The 25317-nt window shown below is 36.8% G+C and overlaps 1 protein-coding gene across 3 annotated transcripts; it reads right to left on the bottom strand.

Moving 5' to 3' along the window:
* Nucleotides 1–699: 699 nt before the first annotated feature.
* ube2kb (ubiquitin-conjugating enzyme E2Kb (UBC1 homolog, yeast)) lies at nt 700–25093 on the bottom strand. Of its 3 annotated transcripts, XM_041265339.1 has the most exons (8): nt 24813–25091; nt 12825–12918; nt 10938–10996; nt 10166–10269; nt 5597–5679; nt 2668–2767; nt 1761–1889; nt 700–1353 (listed from the first exon to the last, which is right to left on the bottom strand). In XM_041265339.1, the coding sequence occupies exons 4-8, from the start codon at nt 10196–10198 to the stop codon at nt 1279–1281; spliced, it is 420 nt and encodes a 139-aa protein (XP_041121273.1). In that variant the 5' UTR covers nt 10199–10269; nt 10938–10996; nt 12825–12918; nt 24813–25091; the 3' UTR covers nt 700–1278. The 3 variants fall into 3 exon arrangements, with proteins under 3 accessions (XP_041121273.1, XP_041121265.1, XP_041121282.1); XM_041265331.1 differs by lacking the exon at nt 10166–10269 and having other exon boundaries at nt 24734–25092; XM_041265348.1 differs by lacking the exons at nt 5597–5679; nt 10166–10269 and having other exon boundaries at nt 24813–25093.
* Nucleotides 25094–25317: the final 224 nt, after the last annotated feature.

The raw sequence follows: 25317 nt of genomic DNA, 5'->3' as shown, positions 1-25317 counted from the left end.
AACCTATTTATAAAATTAAAAAGGATGGTTTTAAGTGAACGCTTTAGACAAACATTGCAAATTAACTGCATTGTAATATGCATATCCCACTGTAATAACTGGGATTTTTAAACCACAGAAACAAGGTGTTCTCAACATCAGGGTATTGAGCAAATCAAAGCTGACGACTTGTATCCACAGTTTGCTCTTCAGAGGACTATATTATTGTACCCCCGTTTTTTAAGAATGGTCGACAAAGTGTTGGCAAGAATGTTGAAATCGGCGACAATAGCTTTCTGCACTGCATCATGGAAATGGCATTGATGTGCGAGCACTATGGCAACTCAAAATGCATAATAGGATCAGTAGTCCCAAAACAGCCCTTGGGAAAACTGGACTTTCTGGGGGGGATCCAAAATATTTTGCAGAAACAGGAAATTCCTGTTAGATGAATTCATATTATAATAAGTAAATTTACAATAAGCGTTAAATTTGGGTCAGACCATGCAGTAAATCTGTAGTATCAGGAAATCAGCTGAATCTAAATCAGCGTTCGTTTTAATGAGAATTTACTGTGTGTGCGTGCATGTATGGTGTGTGCACACACCCACCCACACATATATATAGTATATATACACCATGTATATAGATTATATAATTTTATATATATTATATATGATATATAATATATATATATAGATATGTGATCATCTAGAGCTCTTTTTTAAAAAAAAATTATATTTTATTTAAAGGCTGCTAGAGAATATTGTACTTCAAAACCAATCCAATATTTATTCCCAACAAGGATCAAATTAAAACCACTACAGTTATACAGCGCTTACCTTACAGTAAAGGGTCCACTTTGATAACACTATGACAACAGCTACCACATGATAGAACAGGTAACAGCTGTGACACATTCAAAACACATGTGTAAAATGAATGTTACATTACAGTTCCATAAACCAAAGGAGATTCAGAAATACTCACACTGACAAAATAATAAAAAAAATTAAATGTTGGATTTCATCATATTATCAAGCACAGCTCAAAGTTAGTGATTCATTACACTATTTAGTAAGAAAAAAAGTTAAGTATTTCCCCATGTTTAATTTACACAGACTTTAATAGCTTTATTTACAGAGCATTCCTCCAGTCTCCAGTTGCATCTAGATAGCATTACCAGGTAACAGAGAGCAATTTTAAAATGGAACGTAGGTGTAATCCTAAAAGAAAAAGGGAATATGGTGCTGTTCAAGGAAGGTCAAGCTGGCCTGTGGAAGTAGCCTTCACAACTCCTCAGTTACTCAAAAGAAGTTCTGTTGCAGTTTCTACATCCCAAGATTTTGAAGACAAAGCCACTATTACTGCATTCTGTGAAAACAAAAATAACTAGTTATAATGATGAATTACTGTAGGCTAAAAAAAAAAAAAAAAAAAAATACTACATTCTAGACAGGACTGAACCCATGACAACGGTTAACTAAACGACAGAAGGCATTTATAATGGGGGTATGCGTATTGCCTTTGTCAAGTGTGGGGTTCAACAAAGAAGAAAAAATAAATAATGAAACACAAAAACAGTTTGCTCAAAGCACAGAATGACAGGCTAGAGTCCAGCCACTGTGGGTACATAATTGAGTGCAAGTGTTAAGTGATCAATTTAGAAAAACACAGCTAACCAAGTAAAAGCAGGTGTTGTACCAATTGCATGATTTTCTCTGCAAACTCACCTGTAAAAAATAAATAAAAATGAACGGTTTACAGTGTTCTGTACTTACTTTATCAAAGCCCATTGCACACAATTTATCTATTTTTCGGGTATATTCGGGACTGGAAACGGGTGCCCCAGCGTACACATGCGCCCAGAGTCGAGCTGTCTGTTTAAACATTTCTGGATTTTGCTTGTACTGCAAACAGGAAAAAAAAATGTTGACCATCCCCATATATATATATATATATTATATATATATATATATATATATATATATATATATATATATATATATATATATATATATAACTGTGGTGGCGACAATCAGAACCTTTTTTCTAGTTTCCGAGAATATACAGCAAGGAAACATCATCCAGGACTGCAGTATATAATAGCAAAAATAGAATGAAATTCTACCCCATATAAAGTCACTCATTACAGTAAACAGGTTCTATAGATTACCAGCCTTTTCAAATATGAAAATGAATATGCAGTTAAGTGAAATGAGACAACCTGATAAAATTGAGGAATTTGGTTCTGAATGGGATTAATGAGCAATAAATATCCCACTGTCATTCTAAGTATATTTCTAATTGGGATACTAACAAATATTTGCCATATTTTGTATAAGTGAGTTAACATCTAGTGACAGTAATTACAATTTCTGAGTGTAACCTTGCTTTGCACCTGATGAGAGAGAGAAATTGCTTTGTGAAAAATCCTACACAACCTGAAACCAACGTAACTACTATTTCAGTAATTATATTTAAAATGAATTCCATCAACAGGTTTATGATTCATTCTTATAAGCAGGAGTGCATACAGCGTTCATACAGCGTTCCTAAGGAAATACTTTCTGTACAAATCAGATCAATTATATTTTCTAGGCCACTTTCCATTTTAGCATGTAAAACTTTTCAGAACCTTTTTATTGAAGATATCACATAATAATAAATCTGAGGCCGGTCTCTCACCTGATTTGCCACCACCGCATCCTGTGGGTCATCTGGTTCTGCCGCTGCCAACAACGCTTGTAACGATAATAACACTGTTCTAAGGGTCATTGCCGCCGCCCTGAAAGGAATTGATAACGTATTTGAAATACCCCAAAAAAGTAATGATTTTTTGTCATTTAAAAATATTGGCTGGATTCTTTAAGATGAACAGTTTTGAACCATATTCTTTCTACTGGATTATCCAATATAAAAACAACACTGAAAATACCCTCCATCATATTCCAAATAGCAGTCCCTGGAAGATTTCTCTTTGTTGCAGCACACAATCTCAATATTAGTGCTACAGTTCTTAATCTGTGCCCCTTCAGTGGCTACAGTTTCAAACATGCTCTAGTGGAGCACAGCCATACATGTTACAATTGTATTGTAGCTTCTTAAACAGGAGATGTTTTGTGAGCTTTTATAGCCACATGACTCTCATTTTTCACTGTATACATTAAACTGTGTTTCTCTTTTCCACAAATAAATTGATGACAAACAAAAACAAGTAGTAGGATTCAGTTTACTGGCAATTTCCTATTTAAACTTTAACAACGTGTTTGGAGTGCTTGTAACCAAATAAATATGTTGAATATGAATGGTTAAACATGTTAGCAAAATTCAAAATGTTTAACACTTTGCTAAAGCTTGGCGAACCTCAGGCCCTTACCAAGAAGTATTATTTCCAAGAGAGTCTCCGAGTGAGGCTCAGAACCAGTAAACATGCGATAAATAAATCTGATTCAGGTAACAAATAGTAAAACTATGGCCAAAGGTTTTGCATCACCTTATAGAATTAACTAATTTTGCGTCAGTTTGAATGAAACCTCCTCAATAATGTTATGTTAACATATTGAATTACATACCGCTTTGTAGTTTTCCATATACTTAAATGAAAAGCTAACAATACTGTACTACTATCATGCCTTTCAGTAGACTTTCAATATCATTTTGTACTTTCTTTGATTACATAATGTTAATACTAGCACCGCCATAGCCGCTTTTTGAAAGGCTTTTGCAATTCAAATTTATAATATATCCTACGATTACCTAGTTTGAATGTTTGTTTTTTTTTTAATGCGCTCAAATTATTTTTTTCTTTAGAAATGTCTTCATAAGTGTTATCAGGATGTAGCCACAACTCTCAGGAAGAAGGATCAGAAGGAATTGTACAAATACGGAGTCTGGTTTTCATTTTACACTGAATTTTGGACGGGTGCGCAATGTGAAGAAGTTCGCCGTCAGATAGATCTGTCAACTCAACATCTGTAAAAAAAAAAAAAAAAGGTTTTCTTTCGGGTCAGTAAGCATTCTCCGTTTAAAATCATGCTGTATTATGGAAGTCTAAACCTAAGATATTGAAATGCTGCACCTCATCATAAAAGGTATTTCTATTGGCCTGGTGTGTGAAGTCGGACGTAGTTTAATAAAAGCAAAATCCTAAAAAAGATTGTGGGTTTTGTGGGACGGTGGGAGTACATTTTTCTAGGATTTTGTCCCTTGGACAAGAATTGTTTTTCAAACATCGCACACCCCTGTATTTTAAATGTTTGAACTAAGCGTACCAAAAGAGTAAAAACCAAATCAAACGCCAACTGAATCTCATTAAAACGAACAAGTATGAATTGGGGAAAAATGTTAAGTGGCAGAAACAACTGAAAGCACTGAAAATCGGTAAGAAAATAAATCTAGTTTCTCGAAAAAGTTAATTATTTTTACAGCTTCAACACTTAACTTTGTTTATCCCCGTTACAGAGCAGAGGCTATGCTCATGGACACACGTGTGTGTGCGCGAGAGTTTGGTGGTTGACAGCCATCTTGGTAAAACAGGCTGGAACTAAGATGGCCACCCTTGCACAGCCACATGGCCTTGTGTAATCCTTTGCTGTCCGACATCATCAAAAAGACGTAAAGCATAGGTCTCCAGTCATTTTTTCGCCGGAAAATGCAGAAAGAACCATTCAATGGCCGAGTGAGACCGACAGGAGCTGAATGAAACCGAAAAAAGGGGCGGTGAGCAATAGCCCTACAGCTGCACCATACAGAGACAAGCAGACATAAACAAAGGAGGTAACTGCTTCTGCATCCAGTGCTCAAAGAATAGCACAGACATTTACAGAGCTTTTTGAGATGTTCTAGTAATACAATAATGACTTGGATAGCATTATTGAGGAGTTTGGCGATAAAACGAGTGATCAGGAGGATTTATCAGTATGCACGTCTATAAAGAGGCATGTGAAAAATACAGTGAACAAGGGGTGGGGCTTGGCTGGAGATGCAGTACTGATGTCGCTTAGCATTGCAATGCCCTTTAAACCAGTTTTACTTGGGGGGGGGGGGGGGGGATTTTAAACTGCGTGTGAAAAAAAATTGGACCTGACGTGCCTGACAGGCGCTGAATAAATGGACCCCAAAGGGCTAATGGTTTGATTGTTCGATTGAGTGGAAAAGCGTGGTATGTGGCCATGTGGTGACTAGATGATTGAATCAATCACACCCCTAGCCAAGTGGTATAAAACAGAGCAAAGGAGTGTTTGTTTGGAGAGGGTGAGAGAGAGGAGTAAGAGAAATAACACCAGGATTACTGTTGCTTTGGTGTTGTTTTAGGTGTTACAGCATTTTGGTTATTAATAAGTGTGCCAAGGCACTTTAAACTGCAGTTTGAGTCCAGGTTTGCTATTTCTGCCGCTGACCATCCTTGACCTTTCTAGTAATCAGTAAGAGAGTTGAGTGTATATGGAAAGCTTCAGACAAAGTCTAGACAAAGCTGCAAGTGAACCAAGCAAACACATTTGAATCCACTTGAAAAGAAACAAGTGAAAAAAAAAAAAAAAAGTGTTTGCAGTGAACTACAATTCCAATCACTTGCAAGTGTGTAAAAGTGCCCTAAGAATTATTAGAAACTTACCACTGATCTTTTAGAATATCCAAGCAAATTGCACCGGTAACTGAGCTGATGTTTGGATGCCATATTTTTGTAATAAACCGAACCTGAAAACAGAGAAGAGAATTACAATGCTGGTTTTACATGAGGCTCAAGCATCAGAGCTTGTCAAAAAACGCAGCACAATGGGCATATCGAATACAACACAGCCACGGATGAGGTATTCCCTGCCAGTGTTGCCAACTTAGTGATTCTGTCACTAGATCTAGCAACTTTTGGGTTTTGCTAGTGGCAAAAACATTGTCAAAGCGACTACCGACAAATCTAGCGACTATCACTGCCGCCAACAGGGATTTTCAGAGAAAGAAGTCGCCAAACTGTATCATCAAAACATAAAACACATGCTTCTCTCGTCCTGAAGTAGTACAGTGGTGGCGGTCTTCACATAGTGCAGATTTCCACAGTTCTGCACAAATCTGTACAGTTCTGGACAGAATCGCAGATTAGCGCATTCTTCGAGGGCTGCTGCGTGTCGTCACTCAACTCCCCCTGCAGAAATCTGTGCAGATCCTGCACAGCCCAGCTTTGAAAAGTTGCTGCGGAGCTGGTTGCGGCTGTGAACCAAAGAGATCACGAGTGACCTGCTAATCATTATGCAAATAACTACACAACTACTGCCTCCTTGTTAGCAGAACCAAACAACATCAATTGTTTAAACAATGTATTAAATCAGTGATAAGTGATGTATAATGTTACAATAAAATCAATTACATCAGACTAACTCTATATATATTATCTGCATAAATAATCCAGATGAATAGAAATAGGACGGTTTAAAAATAATCAACCATCATTAACACATTTAATATTATTTAAAATGGTGTTTACTCTGGTTAAGCGATTCCATGGAGTGGTAAATTGTCTAGCAACATCTAGCGACTTCCTGCTATGTGGAGTTGGCAACACTGGTCCCTGCAGAGAAGACCCTCTGCTTCTACATGTTTGTGACTACCAACAGATTTTGTCATTCATATACAGTGCCTATAGAAAGTCTACACCCCCTTAAACATTTTTTTTACATTTTGCTGTGTCAGTGCCTCAGAGTTTCATGCATTTAAATGAGGATGTTTTTCCACTTATCTACACACCATACCCCACACTGTTAAGGGGAAAAACGTTTTTATTGAGAAATAAAAATATATAAACACAAAACTGAATGATCATAACTGGATAAGTCTCCACCCCCCTGAGTTAATATTTGGTGGAAGCACCTTCGGGAAGCAATTACAGCTGTGAATCTGTTGGGATAGGTCTCTACCAACCATTTTAGTTTTATCAGACTACAAAACTTTTTGCCACATAGCTACAGAATCTCCCAAGTGTTTTTTTGCATACTTCAAAACGGGATTCAAGGTGGGCTTTCTTGAGTAATGGCTTCCTTCTTGCCACCCTATCATACATGCCAGATTGGTGTAATGCTTGAGATATTGTTGTCACATGCACACTTTGACCAGTCTTGGCTATAAAAGCCTGTTGTTCTTGCAAAGTTGCCATTGGCCTCTTAGTAGCCTCTCTGATCAGCCTCCTTCTTGCTCGGTCATCCAGTGTGGAGGGACGGCCTGATCTAGGCAGGGTCTTGCTGGTGCCATACACCTTCCACTTCTTTATAATCGTCGTGACCGTGCTCCAAGGGATATTCAAGGGCTTTGATTTTTTTTTTTTATACCCATCCCCTGATCTGTGCCTTTCAACACATTTGTCCCAGAGTTGTTTTGAAAGCACCTTGGTGCTCATGGTTGAGTCTTTGCTTTGAAATGCACTACTCAGCACAGGGAATCTACAGGAACTGAATTTATCCTGAAATCATGCAAATCCCTACAATATAACAAAGGTGGAGGCCACTTAACTTGGTGTGAGCTTTTGAAGGTGATTGGTTACACCTGAGCTAATGCAGGACTGCTATTACAAGGGGGAACGGACACTTACCCAACCAAGCTATTTCAGTTTTCATTTTTCATTAATTTTGTACAAATTTCTAGAATATTTTTTTCACTTGGAAATTGTGGGGTAGGATGTGTTGATAAATGAAAAAAAAAAACTATTTTAATTCCAAGCTATAAGGCAACAAAAGGTGAACATTTTGAAAGGGGGTGTAGACTTTATACAGGCACTGTATATACCACATCAAGTGTTTTCAATTTATGGATAAAACAAATTGCACAATCATAACAAAATATTTATTTTGCATAACGCTGACAAAGTGGGATATCAATATTCATCTCAAAAGTAACTAAAGATTGAATGTGGAAGTAAATAAAAATCAGCGTTTTTTGTGATTGGATTTATACTGCTGTGTTAGACTTTGAAGTGCATCAACAATGTACAGCTATGACCAAAAGTTTTGCATCACCCTAGAATGATCCAATTTTGTTTGATAAAGTTGAACGAAACCTGCTAAATAATGTTACATTAGCATATTAAATTCCATTCCGCTTTGAAATTTTCCATATATATACTTAACAAAAAACTGACAAATTGAGAAATGTGAGATTTAGAAATCTACCATGAACGACATAAATCTTGCCACGTGTTACTCAATGAGAATTAATCAAAATGTGACAATTAGAAGTGGTAAAGAGTAGATTGAAGCTACACAAGCATGGCTTTTACATAGATTTTGTAACTTCAGAGAAGTGCCATACCTCCTCGGAAACACCCTGTGGCAGATAGTTATAACTTAATATAGTACATCCTCGCTATAACGGCCTTCATTATAACAAACCTACCCTGACCCCAAATAAAAAAAAAAAAATACTAAAAAAGATAATATAAAAACACACTGTCAACATCCCAGTCTGTAGGCAGAGGATGCCAGCTCTGCAGTGAAGTTAACTCTTCTGTCTTAATAAAAAGCACATGTTGTGTGCCTATGCCTCCGAAACGCAAATCATTTCATGTTGCAATAAAGCTGGAAACTATATTGATTGTTTGAAAAAAAGGAATAAAGCAGGCATGTCTCTGTCGTGAATACAAGTTGTTAAAAAGCACTTTTTTTGGCTTGTTCAGCAACCATGCGGCAAAGCAAAATTGATTAAAGAAAAAACAACCACCACCAAAAATGATCTGACGACATTTTCTTGTCGGGTTGATTTGGAGTAAAAGCTCAGTTTGGGATTCTTTCATGTTGGATTAAGATTTAGTGCACTTTGAAACAATTCACGTCAGACTGATTTTGTACAGAAGTTCAGCTTCAATTCGGGATTTTTGCTTTTTGTACCGAGTTTTAATTATTTAACTAATAGGATAAAGCAAAAGCACAATACTGCATACATGAGACTAACAGGTACATTTAATTCTACTTTTATTCAAAATCTCATCTCATTAACTTACAGTTCATTGTTCACTTTGATTGTCCTTTCGCTATAAACAAAACCCTCGATATAACAAACAAAAGGCTTGGACCCCAACAGGTTCGTTATAGCGAGGGTGTACTGTATTGATTATCTATGGTAAATTAAGTAAGCCACATTGGTTAGTATAATAATTACAGTATCTCAAAGAAAATATCTAATTTTTACCAGTTAATGTAAACAAATTAAATTACCAAGATTAACTTCATAATTCCATATATTCTTTATGTTCACGCTATACAGCTAATTTAATATTTTAATCAATATTCCCCATTGACTTAGTTATTTCTAACAGTGCTTAATTAACATTCAAAAATAAAATCAGACAGCTCTGTTTAAAAGTAAAATTACTTTTGTTTATTTCGATGTTACAAAATTAGGAAGGTTAAATAGTATTAGCACAGGATTTCTAATTAATCCTAGAATTTCTATGCACCATGGAAATTCAGTAAATCTCCACATTTACCATACTTGTTTTAGAAATAAACTAAAGAATACTGTCTTAAAACAAAAGTTTTGAGACAGATATGTCAACTCCTCCAGGTGAAGAACATTTTGCAAAGTTCCCAAGAATTGCTTTTTTTCCCCCAATGATTGTTTTCCTTTATCTTGTAATTCCTCAAATAAATTTATTTTCTGGCAGGGTCATCCCAAAAGCTTGCAGTATTGTTCAGAAGGTCAAAGTCAGAGGTTTTTCAAAGGTGGCTCCCCTTGTAGCATGTTGGTGTGTATTAAGATAGCAATAAAAAGGAGTGAAGTGCTGAATGGACAGCCTGGTATCTGTCAGCAAGCCATTTTAAAACATTGCAAAACAGTCAGTTCCTTCCAAATTGGTCATGTCTTCTTTGTGATCAAACTACTCCCATTTCCTCCAAACCAATCCTTGTAAACCAGATATGTCACTCTATTTGTAATGGAAACATCGCTCAATACACAAGTGGTCTTTGAAGTAGATTCCATGGAGAGACTGTGTCTACCCAAACCATTTTGTTTACTCCTCCAAACAATAAACTCAGCTTGTGCTCACAGCTGGGGGTCTTTTTAAAGCAAATTGTCCTTTTGTTTACAATGGACATTTTACAAGAGACAGGCAGTCCAGCCCGAGAAAGGCCTTCAAACCTCCCCTAGTAAAAGATATGCCGTTCAAGTTTGAGAGATAGGACGGCCAGTAGTGTCCACTTACTGTGGCAATGGAAAGAAGCTGGAGTGAAGGCATCTGTGCGCACCGTGAGAAGGCGTCTCTTGGAGAATGGTCTGGTGTCACGGAGGCCTGCTAACAAGCCCCTTCTGAGAAAGAAAAACATCAGAGATCGCCTGAATTTGTGTCGTACATACAAAGACTGGACCAAAAAGATGACTGGACCAAAGTAATTCTCTGACAAGTCCCCCTTCAGCTGTTTTGGAAACAGAGGTTGATTAAAAGATCAAAAGGCGCAAAAGAGAAAGATACAAGCCAGAGTGTACCTTCCCAACGGCGAAGCATCCAGAAACTGGATGGGATGCTTTTCTGTCAAAGGCAAATGATCCCTACATGTTTTAACCAAAGGGACAACTATGAACAAGGACTGGTACCTGAAAACACTGTAAGACCACACCCTCCCTACTCAAAACTGGTTTTCCCAACAGTGATTTTTACTTCCAAGATGACGGAGCCCCTTGCCATTGAGCCAAACAAGTGTATAAATGGTTATAAGACAACAGTATCACACCACTTCAATTTTGGCCTGGAAATTCGACAGATCTCAATCATATTGAGAATGTTTGGGAAAAAATCAGCAAGTATCAACAAGTACTCCAGCTGACGTTTGCAATATCATTTCATAGTTTCTTTGATTACAGCTATAGCTGTATTTTCATTTACTTGCAGGTATTGGATTTTTGGTTTTGTTATGTGGAGGAAGTTTGCTTTCTACACATATGGTATGTAGACAAAGACAGTACATATACACACTTACCTTTGGAGGATTAAAGGGATATGTTTCTGGAATTTTTATTTCTAATTGATATCTTCCTCCTGTCAAAAATAAAAAAAGATTAAATTATGTTAACATGAACAATAAACAAAACAGAACATATTTAAAAAACACATTACCCGATAAAAGTCATTCAAAATCAAAAAGTTTCACAGAATGGTGTTTTGTTTTTTTTCACTAGTTTCTGGTAGTTTGTGTCAAGCTAGAACTTAAAAAACATTCACTAACTCCCTTTAACAACACATTTAAATGCACTTTCCACAAAATACCAAAACCTCTTGGATCAACTAAATCAATGTGATGTGGCCCTGTCGAGCCAGACTTGAGCAAGAAGGCGGTCTTGCTATTGGAGTTCACACCAATGTGATTTGGAACCCCAACTTGTTGCCAGAAAGTTATTTGCATGCAGCTGCATACTGCAACTAACTGGTGACACGGAGTGGAGCAAGATCCTTCTTTAAAGCAATTTACAACCTACAATACATCCACAACACGAAGAACCAGCATGTCTGTGATAAAAGACATTGGTATCATTAAAAGGTATATCACCACGACCTACATCCACTGTATGCACAGTAATACAGATGGATGCTTCTATATACCAGTACCCCAGATTTGGATACTATCATAACTAGTGCTAAAGAATGTCCAAACAAAGTCACAATTGATTGAGCACTTCCATTTTAAATATTAAGAAAAGTGCAAAACAATTGTTGCCCGTTTCACCCAACTCAAAAAAAAAAAAGTTTCTGCAGTTGTACAGTAACTGCCAAACAATGTGAAACATGTCTTATCCGTAATACAAATATTCCACCCATTATTCTGCATTGGTAAAAAAAATAAAAAATATGGATTGTGGTTGGGTTAACACTTCACGTGTGAGACGTCTGCAGATTTAAATCCTTTTCATGTATTGAAAGAGCAAATTATTTTTTTGGATTCAATAAAGTTGCCTGTGCATACAACTTTCCTATGCTGTTTGTAAACAAACTAACCGCTTTATGATTATCAAATATTATATAATCCAAAGAGGTTTTAATACCTCATCCACTACAGTAGTAAGGCTTTAGCTGGCATTTAATGGCAGTATTCCAAGTCTTCACCAGTAACTATTCCATCTAACCCTAGAATAAAATGTGATTCTAGCTGCTAAATGTCCTATTTTAGCCTCTCCCCTTGTAATCTAGATTGTAAATCTGAACAATATCAAATATTTATTTTACCTATCTTGCACTAAAGATGCTTGACTTGAATTTAAAATGTATGTATTGTTATGGATTTTGACCAACTAGGTTACAAGGAGGATCCCATTTTATTTGAAATAAACAATATTTGAAAACATGTCTTTAGGTTCTTCACTCAATTCAAGAACTGCACCTATCTACCCATCTGTGGTCAAAGTAAGCACAAAATAATCAATCATTTGGGATGCAATGAAATACAACAAATTCGAAAAAAACTGCTGTCTGTTAAGAGGTCCATTTACTACAAAACAAAGGGGCATGCAATGCACCTGCTCTGTCAAAGCACAGTAATGTTTGCTGGCAAAGGATTATCCTCCTTGAGCTGTGTTTTCTGTGTTGTGGGGGGGGACGCTTTCTCATAACAATCTTCAACTTTGTGTATTTTGTTCCATTATGATTATGAAGACAAATTTTCAAATCAACCCAACTAATAGTTCACAAGTCATGAGTCACAAGCTTCCACCAAGACATCCAAAGAAGTATAAAAAACAGAGCAAAAAGCTCATGCACATAATATACCGATGTTTTTTTTTTAAATTGTATCAATATGCAGAGACAAACTCAAAGAAATCAGTACAATTACTAAACCTATGTGAAAGTGTGCAACTGCATAAAAATCGCTTACCTTCATAGGGTGTGTCAGGAGGTCCCGCTATTTCTCCTCTCAATTCTGTGAAATTCTCATCTACAAGATCAACTTTGATCTGGTTCTTGCTTGTCTTTAAAACAAAAGTTACAGACAGGTAAAATGACTTGTGGCCCACCAGACACTCTTGCTCATAGGATGCCTTAGCTAAATTTCAAACAATGTACAGTGCTTGCCATAACAAGCATGCTAATGAGACTGAATAATGTAGGAATATTTAAAATTGCCAAGTGTCCCATGAGAAAAAGTCTTTCAATTGTGATATTCCAAATATCCATTCAGGTACCCTGGAATATGATTTTTCCCAGCCTGCATACAAATCACTGTACACAAATACAAATTGTCAAAACAAAGAATCTTGAGTTCTTGGGCTCAGCACTATCGAGAGGTCAAGACAGCTATAGTACTAACCACATAAGCCAAATACAATGCTCCGGATATCCTAAATACTGTAGTACAGGAGAAAAACTGTGTACATAATCCAAATGTGTATAGTACAGTATGATGGTGGTTGTATCTCTGTATGATAGCACTGCAACAAAAAAAAAAAAAAATAATTGAAGTTGGCAGGTATGTTCTAGATCACAATAAATTGTAGAATTCAAGGACCATAATTATGTCATGTCACTTATAGACAAGACAGATGTGTGATAGCTGGATGTGCTGCACAGCGAGATACAGTGCGGTGACAGGATAAATGGTACAGTGCTACTCCGTTAGAATGCGGTTGTCGGGATTCATAATTAAGAGACTGCGTTATTGGTGTTTCGCCTTCTAAAGAATATTAGCATTTTTGTTCCCGAAATGATTTACAATGCACAAGCCAAATAAATATTGTAACATACCGTGGAAAATGAAGGAAGGAAACACACAGCTTGCAGGTACTCAAATCCACGGTTTATTGGGACGTTATTCCATTGGTTACACCAAACACAACAAACACTCCTGCACTCTCGCAACAGCATTTTTCTGCCCACGCGGATGTGGGCACCCCCCCTATATGCTTTCATGTCCCTGCCTCCCTGTACATTTAACAGCAAGCTACATGTAACATCTAGATCTAGCCCCACCTCCCGTGAGAGAAGGTGGATTGTTGTGTTATGTACAGGACAGCATGGAGTTGGAGTGCACGCTCACAAGTTACTGTCTATGATTATGATCATTTAAACTTTACTGAGGAGTAATGAATTGGTCTGTGTTGATTGTGGCGTTATTGTACACAGCGAGACACTCCATAGAACTATAATTAGCATCTCATCTGTAATGTAACTCGAAAAATACTTGTTTGGACTCCAATGTACACAATTATATTATACACTTTCTTTCACACCGGAGGCACGAACATCACAGTTATTTTCTTATTTTTAGTTTTACTTTAGACTGTCAGATATTGTTGCGTGTTGGCATTCCTAATTAAAATAAAATTGTTTATGATTGAAATTGAATGTATTGCTTCATTTTATTTAAAAAAAAAAAAAAACGGTATTTATTTATTAGTGCTGGGACAAATACCCAAACGAATATTTTTTTATTTTTTTTTTTACATTTATTCGGATACAAAAATCAGATGTTCGTATTCGTCGCAAATGACAAAAATACCTTTCACTTATTTACAGTCTCATCAGAATTTGCTCGACAGTTTAAAAAAAAAAAAAAGCCAATGAAAAAGAGCTCTGTGTGATATATATATATATATATATATATATATCTCTGGAAAAAATTAAGAGACCACTGCAAATTTTTCTTAAATCAGCATCTCTACATGTATGGCAGCCATTCCATTCCAGTGTCTGTTGAATTCCAACACAGGCACACCACATTCTCCTGAATGAGGTACTGATTAGGGGATCACCTGAACCAAATCTTATTTAACGAGGAAAAGTATAAAAACCACTCCTGTGGTCATCACTATCCTCTTGCAATAGGACCAGCTGGATGGCAAAACAGTGCTAGTAGTACCTCAAAAGTAATTGGAATAGAAAAATAACTATTGACCATGCCCAAAGAGTTGAAAAGGAAAGTTTTGAGTGAGGAAAAGAAGGGTTCAATTCTGGCTTTACTGGCAGAGGGATACAGTGAGCGTTGGGTTGCTTCCATCCTTAAAATTTCAAAGACGGTGGTTCATAAGAACAAGGTCAAGCAGCACACATTGGGGACAACAAAGCTACAGACTGGCAGAGGGCGAAAACGACTCTCCACTGACCGGGATGACCGCCAACTCATTCGAATGTCACTCAGCAACCGTAGGATCAAGTGACCTACAAAAAGAATGGCAAACGGCAGCTGGGGTGAAGTGCACAGCGAGGACGGTTCGAAACAGGCTCCTAGGGGCAGGGCTGAAGTCGTGCAAAGCTAGAAAAAAGCCCTTCATCAATGAGAAGCAAAGAAGAGCCAGGCTGAGGTTTGCAAAAGACCATAAGGATTGGACCGTAGAGGACTGGAGTAAGGTCATCTTCTCTGATGAGTCCAATTTTCAGCTTTGCCCAACACCTGGTCATCTAATGGTTAGACAGAGACCTGGAGAGGCCTACAAGCCACAGTGTCTCGCACCCACTGTGAAATGTGGTGGAGGATCGGTGATGATCTGGGGGTGCTTCAGCAAGGCTGGAATTGGGCAGATTTGTCTTTGTGACGGACGCATGAATCAAGCCAAGTACAAGGTTAACCTGGAAGAAAACTTGCTTCCTTCTGCTCTGACAATGTTCCCCAACTCTGAGGATTGGTTTTTCCAGCAGGATAATGCTCCATGCCACACAGCCAGGTCAATCAAGGTGTGGATGGAGGACCACCAGATCAAGACCCTGTCATGGCCAGCCCAATCTCCAGACCTGAACCCCATTGAAAACCTCTGGAATGTGATCAAGAGGAAGATGGATGGTCACAAGCCATCAAACAAAGCTGAGCTGCTTGAATTTTTGCGCCAGGAGTGGCATAAAGTCACCCAACATCAATGTGAAAGACTGGTGGAGAGCATGCCAAGACGCATGAAAGCTGTGATTGAAAATCAGGGTTATTCCACCAAATATTGATTTCTGAACTCTTCCTAAGTTAAAACATTAGTACTGTGTTGTTTAAAAATGAATATGAACTTATTTTCTTTGCATTATTCGAGGTCTGACAACACTGCATCTTTTTTGTTATTTTGACCAGTTGTCATTTTCTGCAAATAAATGCTCTAAATGACAATATTTTTATTTGGAATTTGGGAGAAATGTTGTCAGTAGTTTATAGAATAAAACAAAAATGTTCATTTTACCCAAACACATACCTATAAATAGTAAAACCAGAGAAACTGATCATTTTGCAGTGGTCTCAATTTTTTCCAGAGCTGTATGTATGTGTGTGTGTGTGTGTGTGTGTGTGTGTGTGTGTGGTGTGTATATGTATATATATATGTATATATATATATATATATATATATATATATATATATATATATATATATATATATATATATATATATATATATATATATATATATATATATATATATATATATATATAATATATATATATAAATATGTGACATATTAAAAAAATTAAAACACAATCAACACAGCAGCTCTCGAGCCTCTATTTAAAAGCTTTAGACAAAAAACAGTAAACAAACTAAATTATGTGAGCGCACACATAGTGATGGCCTGCTCTGGTGAGGTTAAAGTACCACATATTTCTATCCAAACTGGCCATTTCTTCAATTGTGCAAAGAAGTGTTTTTATAATGATTATTGGTATATTATCACTTGTTAAACTTGCAGTTGCAATTGATTTTGAATTATTGTAATTTATTTATTTTTAAGAAAAAACATCAGAAAATGTAACATCTTTGCTGCCTGGCATGCTGCTACCTTCAAGAAAAGAAAAAATCTAAAATACCAAAAATATAATAAAATAAGAATACATTTTACATTAGAGATCTACTGATAGTATCCAGTGTTTTCTAAGTAAATTTTGCTATATACCTGTAAATAAATATTTTCCTAATGTTATCAAATCAGTTTTCGGGTTTAAAAAAAAAAAAAAAAAAAAAAAAAAAAAACAACCAACCAAGTTTTTAAAAGTAAAACCAAACTGGAATCTGCAAAACCGCACACCTCTAATGATTTTTATATAGACTGTATATATTACATATATTTTGTTGCAACTTTGTTATCTGGAATGTATTAAAATGAGAACCAAAATGGTGAGCTTTCCCCCCTTCACTTTACAATGCCATTTCCACGTTTGTTTTAACTGAAATGTTTAAAATTAAATTTCAGTTTTCGTTTGCTTGTTCAGCTACAAAATAGCACAAGTAAACCTCATGTTATTACTTTATGAAATTCTCTCTATGGCCACTGTTTACAGTGAAGAAACGGCAATGGCATGGAATGAAAAAAATAAAATGTCAATTGTATGTACTATTTATTTTGGTAACAAACAAAACATTTAACTTGAACTACTATTTAGCATCCTTTGTTTTGTAGTTAATTCCCTCTGGTAAAATAAGTCCTACACAACTTATTCTTTACTCCTGGGCTATTTTTCTATTTTAAAGCGTTACATATTACTGTAAAATAAAGGCACACACACACACACACACGGGTCACAGCTACGCACTCTACTCCTGCTGCTATGCTGTCTCTGCCTGTGTTCACAGCAATATAATGTTTATTACTTTTTGAAATATCCGAAAGAATATTTAAAGAGTGAATATCCCAACAGCAAAATCCTGTGTTCGTCCCAGCACTTTTACTGTTGTTAACTAGATTTTATTGCAATCAAAAACTTATTCACTTTGAGTAAAATTAAGAGCCCTGCATTTCTTAACTTAAAAACATATATATTCTGGTGACAGTTACCTGAAGCTCAAGCTATAACTGGCTCAATTCGGACTCTATCAGTCGTTTATGGATAACACACCTGACATTGTTACCTACAGCATACACTGTTGCTAATCAAGCTTGAAGGAGAACCTGGAATGGATGAAAATGCTATGCAATAGCAGTATTATTTCCCTGTACTTTAACTACCTAAAGTGACCCCGTTTAGCCTACACAACATAAAATTGTTACATTTCAATTGTCCTTCAGGTAATTCCAATAAATAAAAAATAAAAAAAAGTCAAACTTTCAGGGTGCAGAAAACGTTAATGTTCTTGCACCTTCTACCATCAAACAGCTGCTGACCCTTTGGAAGCATAAAATCCTATTCAAACTGTATACAAAGCTTTACATAAAAGATGACTATTCCAGTGCTCAATTGAGCGCTCTACTCTAAAACATCCAAAGGTAACCAACAACAGAAACTGCAATCAGTTGTTGTCATTGTATAGGAGAAATAACTGAGTAAAACATACCATTGAATGTTTACTAAGGGTGCATGTTGTGTAAATGTGAGTGAGCAATGAGTTAACATACTGCACTACAGCATTTGGGTAATCACAGGACAGGTCTCAAGCGTGTTAGTGTGAAGCGTGCAGCCACCATACACTGGACAATAAGATGTTTGGTTTAATGCAGTTCAGAATTGTGTGCTGTGTTAAATAATAAAAGTTGTGATTCACACTAAATACAGTTCTGTCAAAAGTTTGTGCATCAAACCTGGTTTTAAAAACGTATTCAAGTATAAGACAAAGTATAGATTAGGACTGTGTTTGAAAGTTTGTTCTCTAGCCAGGGATTTGAAGATTGTTTTAAGCCTTTTTTTAAACCGTCAAGCACCATTGATGCACTTTTTTTTTTTTCCTGTTAACAGAAACTGTTTGACAATGTGTGACTACTATAAATCCCACATTAAATGTCACTCACATGCACAATTCGATCTTTTGATTTGTATAGTGCATATTAAGTAAACAAAAATTGTTGCATTAAAATCCACTACCGAATCGTTATACATAGCAACACTATATGGAGCTACTGTTGTGAGCAGGGTACATTACTCAAAGCACTGGGGCCTATAGTGGTTGTAGTGCTTCAGTAAAACATGTATGGAATATCTAGTGTACAAGACAGTGTAAGAGAAGTGCTACGGCAGAATACGTTTGAAATAGTGTAAGCTGTATAGAAAGAAATCTCTCAAAATCTCTCTGCTGTTTGGGATTTTTTGTTAAATGCCCAGATGACCAAAAAAAAGTTGAATGCAAACTGTGCAAGTGACTCGTATCATGGAAGTAAAACCAATCTCTGGGGTCACTTGACAAGCGTGAGTTCATATTATTACTATCTGTATTAATATTTTTAGTAGTAGTAGTAAAATGTGACTGATAACCTGCTTGGAACGGTGACTGTTAAATAAAGCTTGGTTTTGCCCAAGTCTGCTGAAATTGTGCAATGCAAGCTTACTGTATGTATCGCAACCATCGTAAATTACGTGTAAATAAATAACGTGTAATTTTATTTAAATTATAAAAGCTTGATTACTGTTCTATACAATGTATTTTTTAAACCACATGTGAAGGTTTTATTCCATTAGGAGGCAGTGTGGTCCAGTGGTTAAAGTCCAGGGCTTGTAACCACAAGGTCACTGGTTCAAATCACACCTATGTCACTGACTGACTCACTGTGTGACCGTGAGCAAATCCCTTAACCTCAATGTTAAATCAATGTCCTACTGTAAGTGACTGCACAGTTCACAGCCTACCTCTGGCAAGAGCTTTGTGATGGTGGTCCACTATGAAAGGCGCTACATAAAGATACTATTATTTATATGGATTATCCGTAAAACAATAGCAGACCTGTCAAGTCTCCCTTATGTCAGTAAACCTTTAATGTCTACAAAATTCATGGCCGGTGTGCGATTATTGCAATCCCCATCTGTACTGAGAAGGGTTTAGGACTCAGGGGAGTCCTGTGGCAGGCATGCATTCAGCACCTGCACCCCCACTCTCAACTATGTATTTTCAAGTTGACAGGTATGATATTTCAGTTTACAAAAGCTCCCATATTTTGAAAACTCAATGTTGGCAGGTATGCAATAGAATTTTCAGTCAAATATAAACAAGTAGCTATGGTGACATCACCAATAAATTATGCAAAATATGTACCATCGAAGGTTCGAACCTTCCTTCGGTATTGTGTTCCAAACCGTCGAAGGTCAAAATGTACACTTTGTTGCAGCCATAGTATAGATACAACCAGACCCTTCATTAGGGGTGGGTGATTACCTAAGGAGCAAGACAAGGGATGCATTTTTTTTCATTCATTGACTCATACATACATACAAACATTATTCAAAATGAAAAATGTGGCCCTATTACTTATATATAGTGTTCTGCATTTCTAGCTTATTCTGAATTGTACAGAAAAATGACAGTATTATTATTATTATTTTATTTTTTTTAAAGGGTACATAAGGACCTTTTTATTTTATTGTGTTACTACAACTGTTTATGTAAGGTGTGTATTGTTTAATTATTATTATTATTTACATTTTTACCACTTTAAACTTTTAAATTGCATTCCCTGCCTCAAGGTGGCTTCACATGTACCCGCATGAACCGCTCAGAACCTCATTTCCCATCATCCTCCTGCTCACATATGTAACTGAGAGGGATCGATTTTGCTTTGACCCCCAGCTGGTACAAATGAACACGAATAAGGTAAAAATAAGAAAGACAGATGGATAAGAGAAATTACTATATGCATAAACAGATGTAATCAATTTGATATGCATAAGTTTTTAAAGCGTTACTAGTAATGTTACACATTAATCCACAACTCCACATGTATTTTTTTTTTAACCTTTCATAACGTCGATAAATCGATGTATCTACTTTTTTGTAGAATATATCGATAAAGAAAAATTAGGCATCGCCCAGCCTTAATTCTTAAGCTTCCTAGTTTTTAAAGACACAACAGGTTGGTGTCTTACAGAAGCATTCCTGCAAGAACTTGTGAGCCTTCGATTAGCCATTGATTACTGAAGAGGTCAGGGCTTTGTCAACGGCTCCAATATGAAAAGAAAGAACAGGTGTTCAACGCAGAATTCTTGACCTGAACCCTTTAGCTTTCTACAATTCTTGTGGATGCCACAGTTGGAATCGTGTCATTGGTGATGTAGGTATGAGCTCCAATGAAGCAGTCACATTTTCGGCTTTTTTGCAAAGAATTAACAATTTTTGTTCTGCATCAACTCACCGCTGGATATTTTTCACTGACTACTTATCAGGCCTTACATTATGCAAGTGCAGAGTGGAGACTGTCAAAGCGATATGGGTCCAGACTGGAGAGGTGAATGATGCTGTCACTGCTGTTGCCAAAGAATAAAGTGTAATGTTTTAAGGTTTTATATAAGTTGTAATAATTTTATGTACCCCTTTAAAATTACAAACGAAGTGAGAAATCATTGAGGCTCTGTGTATATTTGCATGCAGCCAAAAGGTGCATGCATATTTAAGAATCAAGATAACAAACTGGTTCTTTTATGGTTGAATGAAGCTTGTTTATGCATGAGTTGCTTTGTTACTTAAAAAGCATATTTTGAGCATAGGATTTAACCACAATCAACCCCACTGAAACTGGTTCTAACACACAAAACTTTGGCTAAAGGTGTCGTCACTCGGCGTTGGCTGGTGCACCTCCAATAAAGGGGGACCAACTCTTCATTGGTGGGAGGAGACTCTGGGATGGGACCTGCTCTGTATATTGATGTCTGGAACTGGAATCCATCTACAGAAGATGTGAAGGTTTTGACCTGAAGTACTTGTTTGTCAAGATTGTACCTGCAGCTTCTGCATGCGATTGCATTCTATACTGCCTTTGGATTTGTGTTGTTCCCGAATTAAACTCCTTTGATTGAAGTTTACTTGAAGACTGACTTAATATTTTTAAGAACTAAACGAACCTTACAAAGGTGATGATGCAGCAGTGCGAAAGGAGTGCTACATGAGGCTTCAGTTCTTGCACAAGTATAAATTCCAGGTATTCCTTATTGTGTGGTACAATTTTTAATACTGTTTCGCATTAATCAGGTCACTAAAGTCCTGCAGAGTAAATCATTCGACATCAGTGCAGTCAGAGTTGTTGAGGCAACACATTTATTCTTGACAAAGCACCGCAAAACAGGATTTAATGATGCCAAATAACAGCCAGAGACCTTGCTGAAAAAATGGGAAATACACAGGAATCCCCAGCAGAAAAAGTTAAACGACCACACCGCAAGAAGAAGCGGTTTGATTATGAGAGCAATGACCAAGCAGTGCTAGATCCAGAACAGCAATTTTATGCTTCAACACTCTTGTAAATAAAGCCTTGCAATCTGTGGAACATCGTTTTGACCAGTTACCGGAACATTATGGATACTTCAGTATAATGTATAACATCCACAATGTTAGAGATCTGGATAAGGGGGAGTTGCACTCCAAGTGTGAAAATCTTCAGACACTTTTGCCAAATCAAAGAGGGTCCGACATCGATGGAATTGAACTCCGTGATGAACTTATCAGCCTGGCCAACCAGTGGATGTTTTGCAGCTCATTTTATCCCATGGATTTGCTGATGTCTTCACCAATGCCTGGGTAGCACTCCAAATTCTGTTATCAATCCATCTCAGAGTGGCATCAGGTGAGAAGAGCTTCTCCAAACTGAAACTCATAAAAACCTATCTTCATTCAACTGGCCATGCTGTCCACAGAGGATGACATTGCAGGAGAAATAAGCTACTCTGACCTTATCAATGATTCTGTACACAGGAAAGCTCGGAAAATTGCCATCTGATCAACGTAAGCTATTTTTAAAATTTGCTTTAAATTGTTGGTGCAAGCAGACAATTTAAGCTGGGACGGTAAAGAAAGGCTGGAGCTAAAGTCTAACCAATCAGTAAAGGTTCTCAAGTGGGTATTTTGTGTTACTACAGTTTGGGTACAATGCCGATGGAATTCAATGGCTAATATTTTTTCCTGTTCAGTGTTTAATGTAGTGATGTCTGATTTTTTTTTATTTTGTTAATTTTTTTTTTTTTTTTTTTTTTTTTTTTTTTTTAACCTGACGATTCAGTTCAGTTTAGTGAATAAAATTAAAATTTTTTGTTCGTATGATTCAATGATTCACTAACACGAAACAACTACATCTTGGCAGAATTACCTGGTTATGAAAATGTACTTGAACAGAAAATGTCCAGAAATGACAACTGAATGTCTGGATAGTTCAGCTTACTGATTAAATGGTATATACTTAAAAAAAATAGTAAAAATCATGAGAAAACTTGAGTATTAAGTGTTTACTTTAAACTATGTCGTTTAGCTAATGATACAGGCTCAGTAGTGGAGATAATGAAACTGACACCATTGTGGCTCCACCATAGTCAGCATAATGTAATAAACTATAAGAAATTTAGCACCAACATGGCAGACATGCGATTCAGTTTCATAACTTTAACAATACCGGTTGCCTGGTTACGACGAATCAGACAAGAACAGAGCAAAGCAAGGCAATCCTGACTGGGAAATTAGCAGCGCACACCACACGCACTTCAAAATAATACAGAAACATCTTAAACAAATAGCAGACATGTACATTTAAATGTGGCATGTATGAATTAACACAGCGCACGTCCCCAACTGCTATTAATGCTAATACGAAGTGCAATATTACACATTGCATGCCAAATCTGGGAAAACCAAAATGAATAATTCTGAACCGATTCCTGAAACCAGTCTGTTTGCTTTGTTGTATTATTTTGTGTAACGTCTTGAAGTAGTTACAGACACCGATACCGTATCCAACACAACAAAACACAACAAACATAGGGAGCCATATGTGACGATATAAATAAAGAGGTTTTCATTTTACCTATTGCTTTCACTTGCAGTTAGTGCCTAGGAGACTGAAGGAGTAGTGTTTTTTATTAACAGAATTATGACTAAAATTTTACAAAACCTAGTATTTTTGCATGCTATTAAAAATGCAATGAAATAAACCACTCTCATTGGTTCTGTGCTTTCTCTAGTGAACTAATGTTTGACCAAGGCAATGCGTTGAGTAACGTGGACTGGTCTTTTTTTCTGTTTTATCACTTGATAATATTTATTCCGTTTATCAGTCACTGTATGGGGGTGGAGGTTTGAATATAAGCATTGCATAGCCTTTTGTATCAAAAGTACATGGAGTCGTGTTGGGACTGAAATGTTTTATGACTGTATGGAAATTATGGAGATGCTATACAGGGTTTACATTTTTATGTACCGTTGTCACAAATAGAGTGCAACCCAATAATACCCAAAAGTATTACTGAGTTTTTTTTTTTTTTAGTTAACCTAGCTCTGGCACGATATACTTCTACAACATAGAATTGTTTTCCCCATATGACTGCCCGTGATTTGTAATGTTTACGATCATCTACATTGCCACCTTGTTACATAACTTTCAAACAACAATAATCTGGGGTAAATTCATACTCAGTCATATCAAGAGCAGTGCTTCCCCTCGCGATTAAAGCAACCGTACAGCTGCTCCTCTAGCCTCAGTCTGAGGTTGCTTCGCCAAGAACATGACAACTCTGTAATTAGGACGTGTAGTGTACTTAATTTAATCAATGAACCAGAATGCAATCTACTGTATTATTCCTGCAGATTCTGAGTTCAACATCCAGTTACACTAACGTTGCATTATTTGAACGTCACCAGTCCACTCGACTTCAGATTTAACCTTTTTAACAAAACCTCCCATTTATATTTGCATCCACCCCCTTTACAATAGGCCTATATTTATCCATGATCCCCGGTATTACGTGTACCCTGCCCGGCCCTTACAACCACAACTAGGAGTTGCCCCTTAGATTGGCCACGGTCGGGGTGACATTAGCTTCTCCTTCTCGTCGGGCCTCGCTCGTTTTTGCTACAATTAAAATGTTTATTTTCTAACTGACGTGAATTTTGTTGCCTTTCTCATAGAGTAGTACGAACTACTAACCTCCTCGCTCTTCAGAACCTCTTTGAACTCTCGCTTGATTCTCTGCACTGCGATGTTGGCCATGGCTTTGCTGTCTCACCGGTCTGACGCTGTTTCCTGATTCAGGCCTCCAGCTGCAGCTTCACTTCGGCTCCTCTCTCTCTCTCTCTCTCTCTCTCTCTCTCTTTATTTTTTTACAACAAAAACAGAAAACCCCCTGAACCAAAATGGCGGAGCGCAGAGCGTGCGCACACAGCAGTAGCAGCCAGCAGCACTTTACAAACGGAGTTTCCCACACGACTAGAATATGGATTTCTGGGCGGTTTATTACTATATCAGCAGGAACTGATATCGTTACCTTTACACATGAGGCTACCATTCGCATGAAACGCCATATTAAGTATGTCACAATGTCTTTAGTGGCCGATATGTTAACGTTGCCCCACCTATTAATTAATTTTGATAGTCTGCATTTAGAAGTTGGAACCTTAATGCACACTATATATATTGTTGATTACAATTTGTAGAAGCACAGATGTTTTTTTTTTGTATTTATTTATTTTTATTTTCGCTTAATGTATAACCATCAACACAATTCATTTTGA

This window comes from Polyodon spathula, chromosome 1 (genome assembly GCF_017654505.1).
Source record: "Polyodon spathula isolate WHYD16114869_AA chromosome 1, ASM1765450v1, whole genome shotgun sequence".
NCBI classification, from domain to species: domain Eukaryota; kingdom Metazoa; phylum Chordata; class Actinopteri; order Acipenseriformes; family Polyodontidae; genus Polyodon; species Polyodon spathula.
Note: the sequence above shows the minus strand (reverse complement) of the source record. Positions and strands in the feature narration are given on the sequence as shown.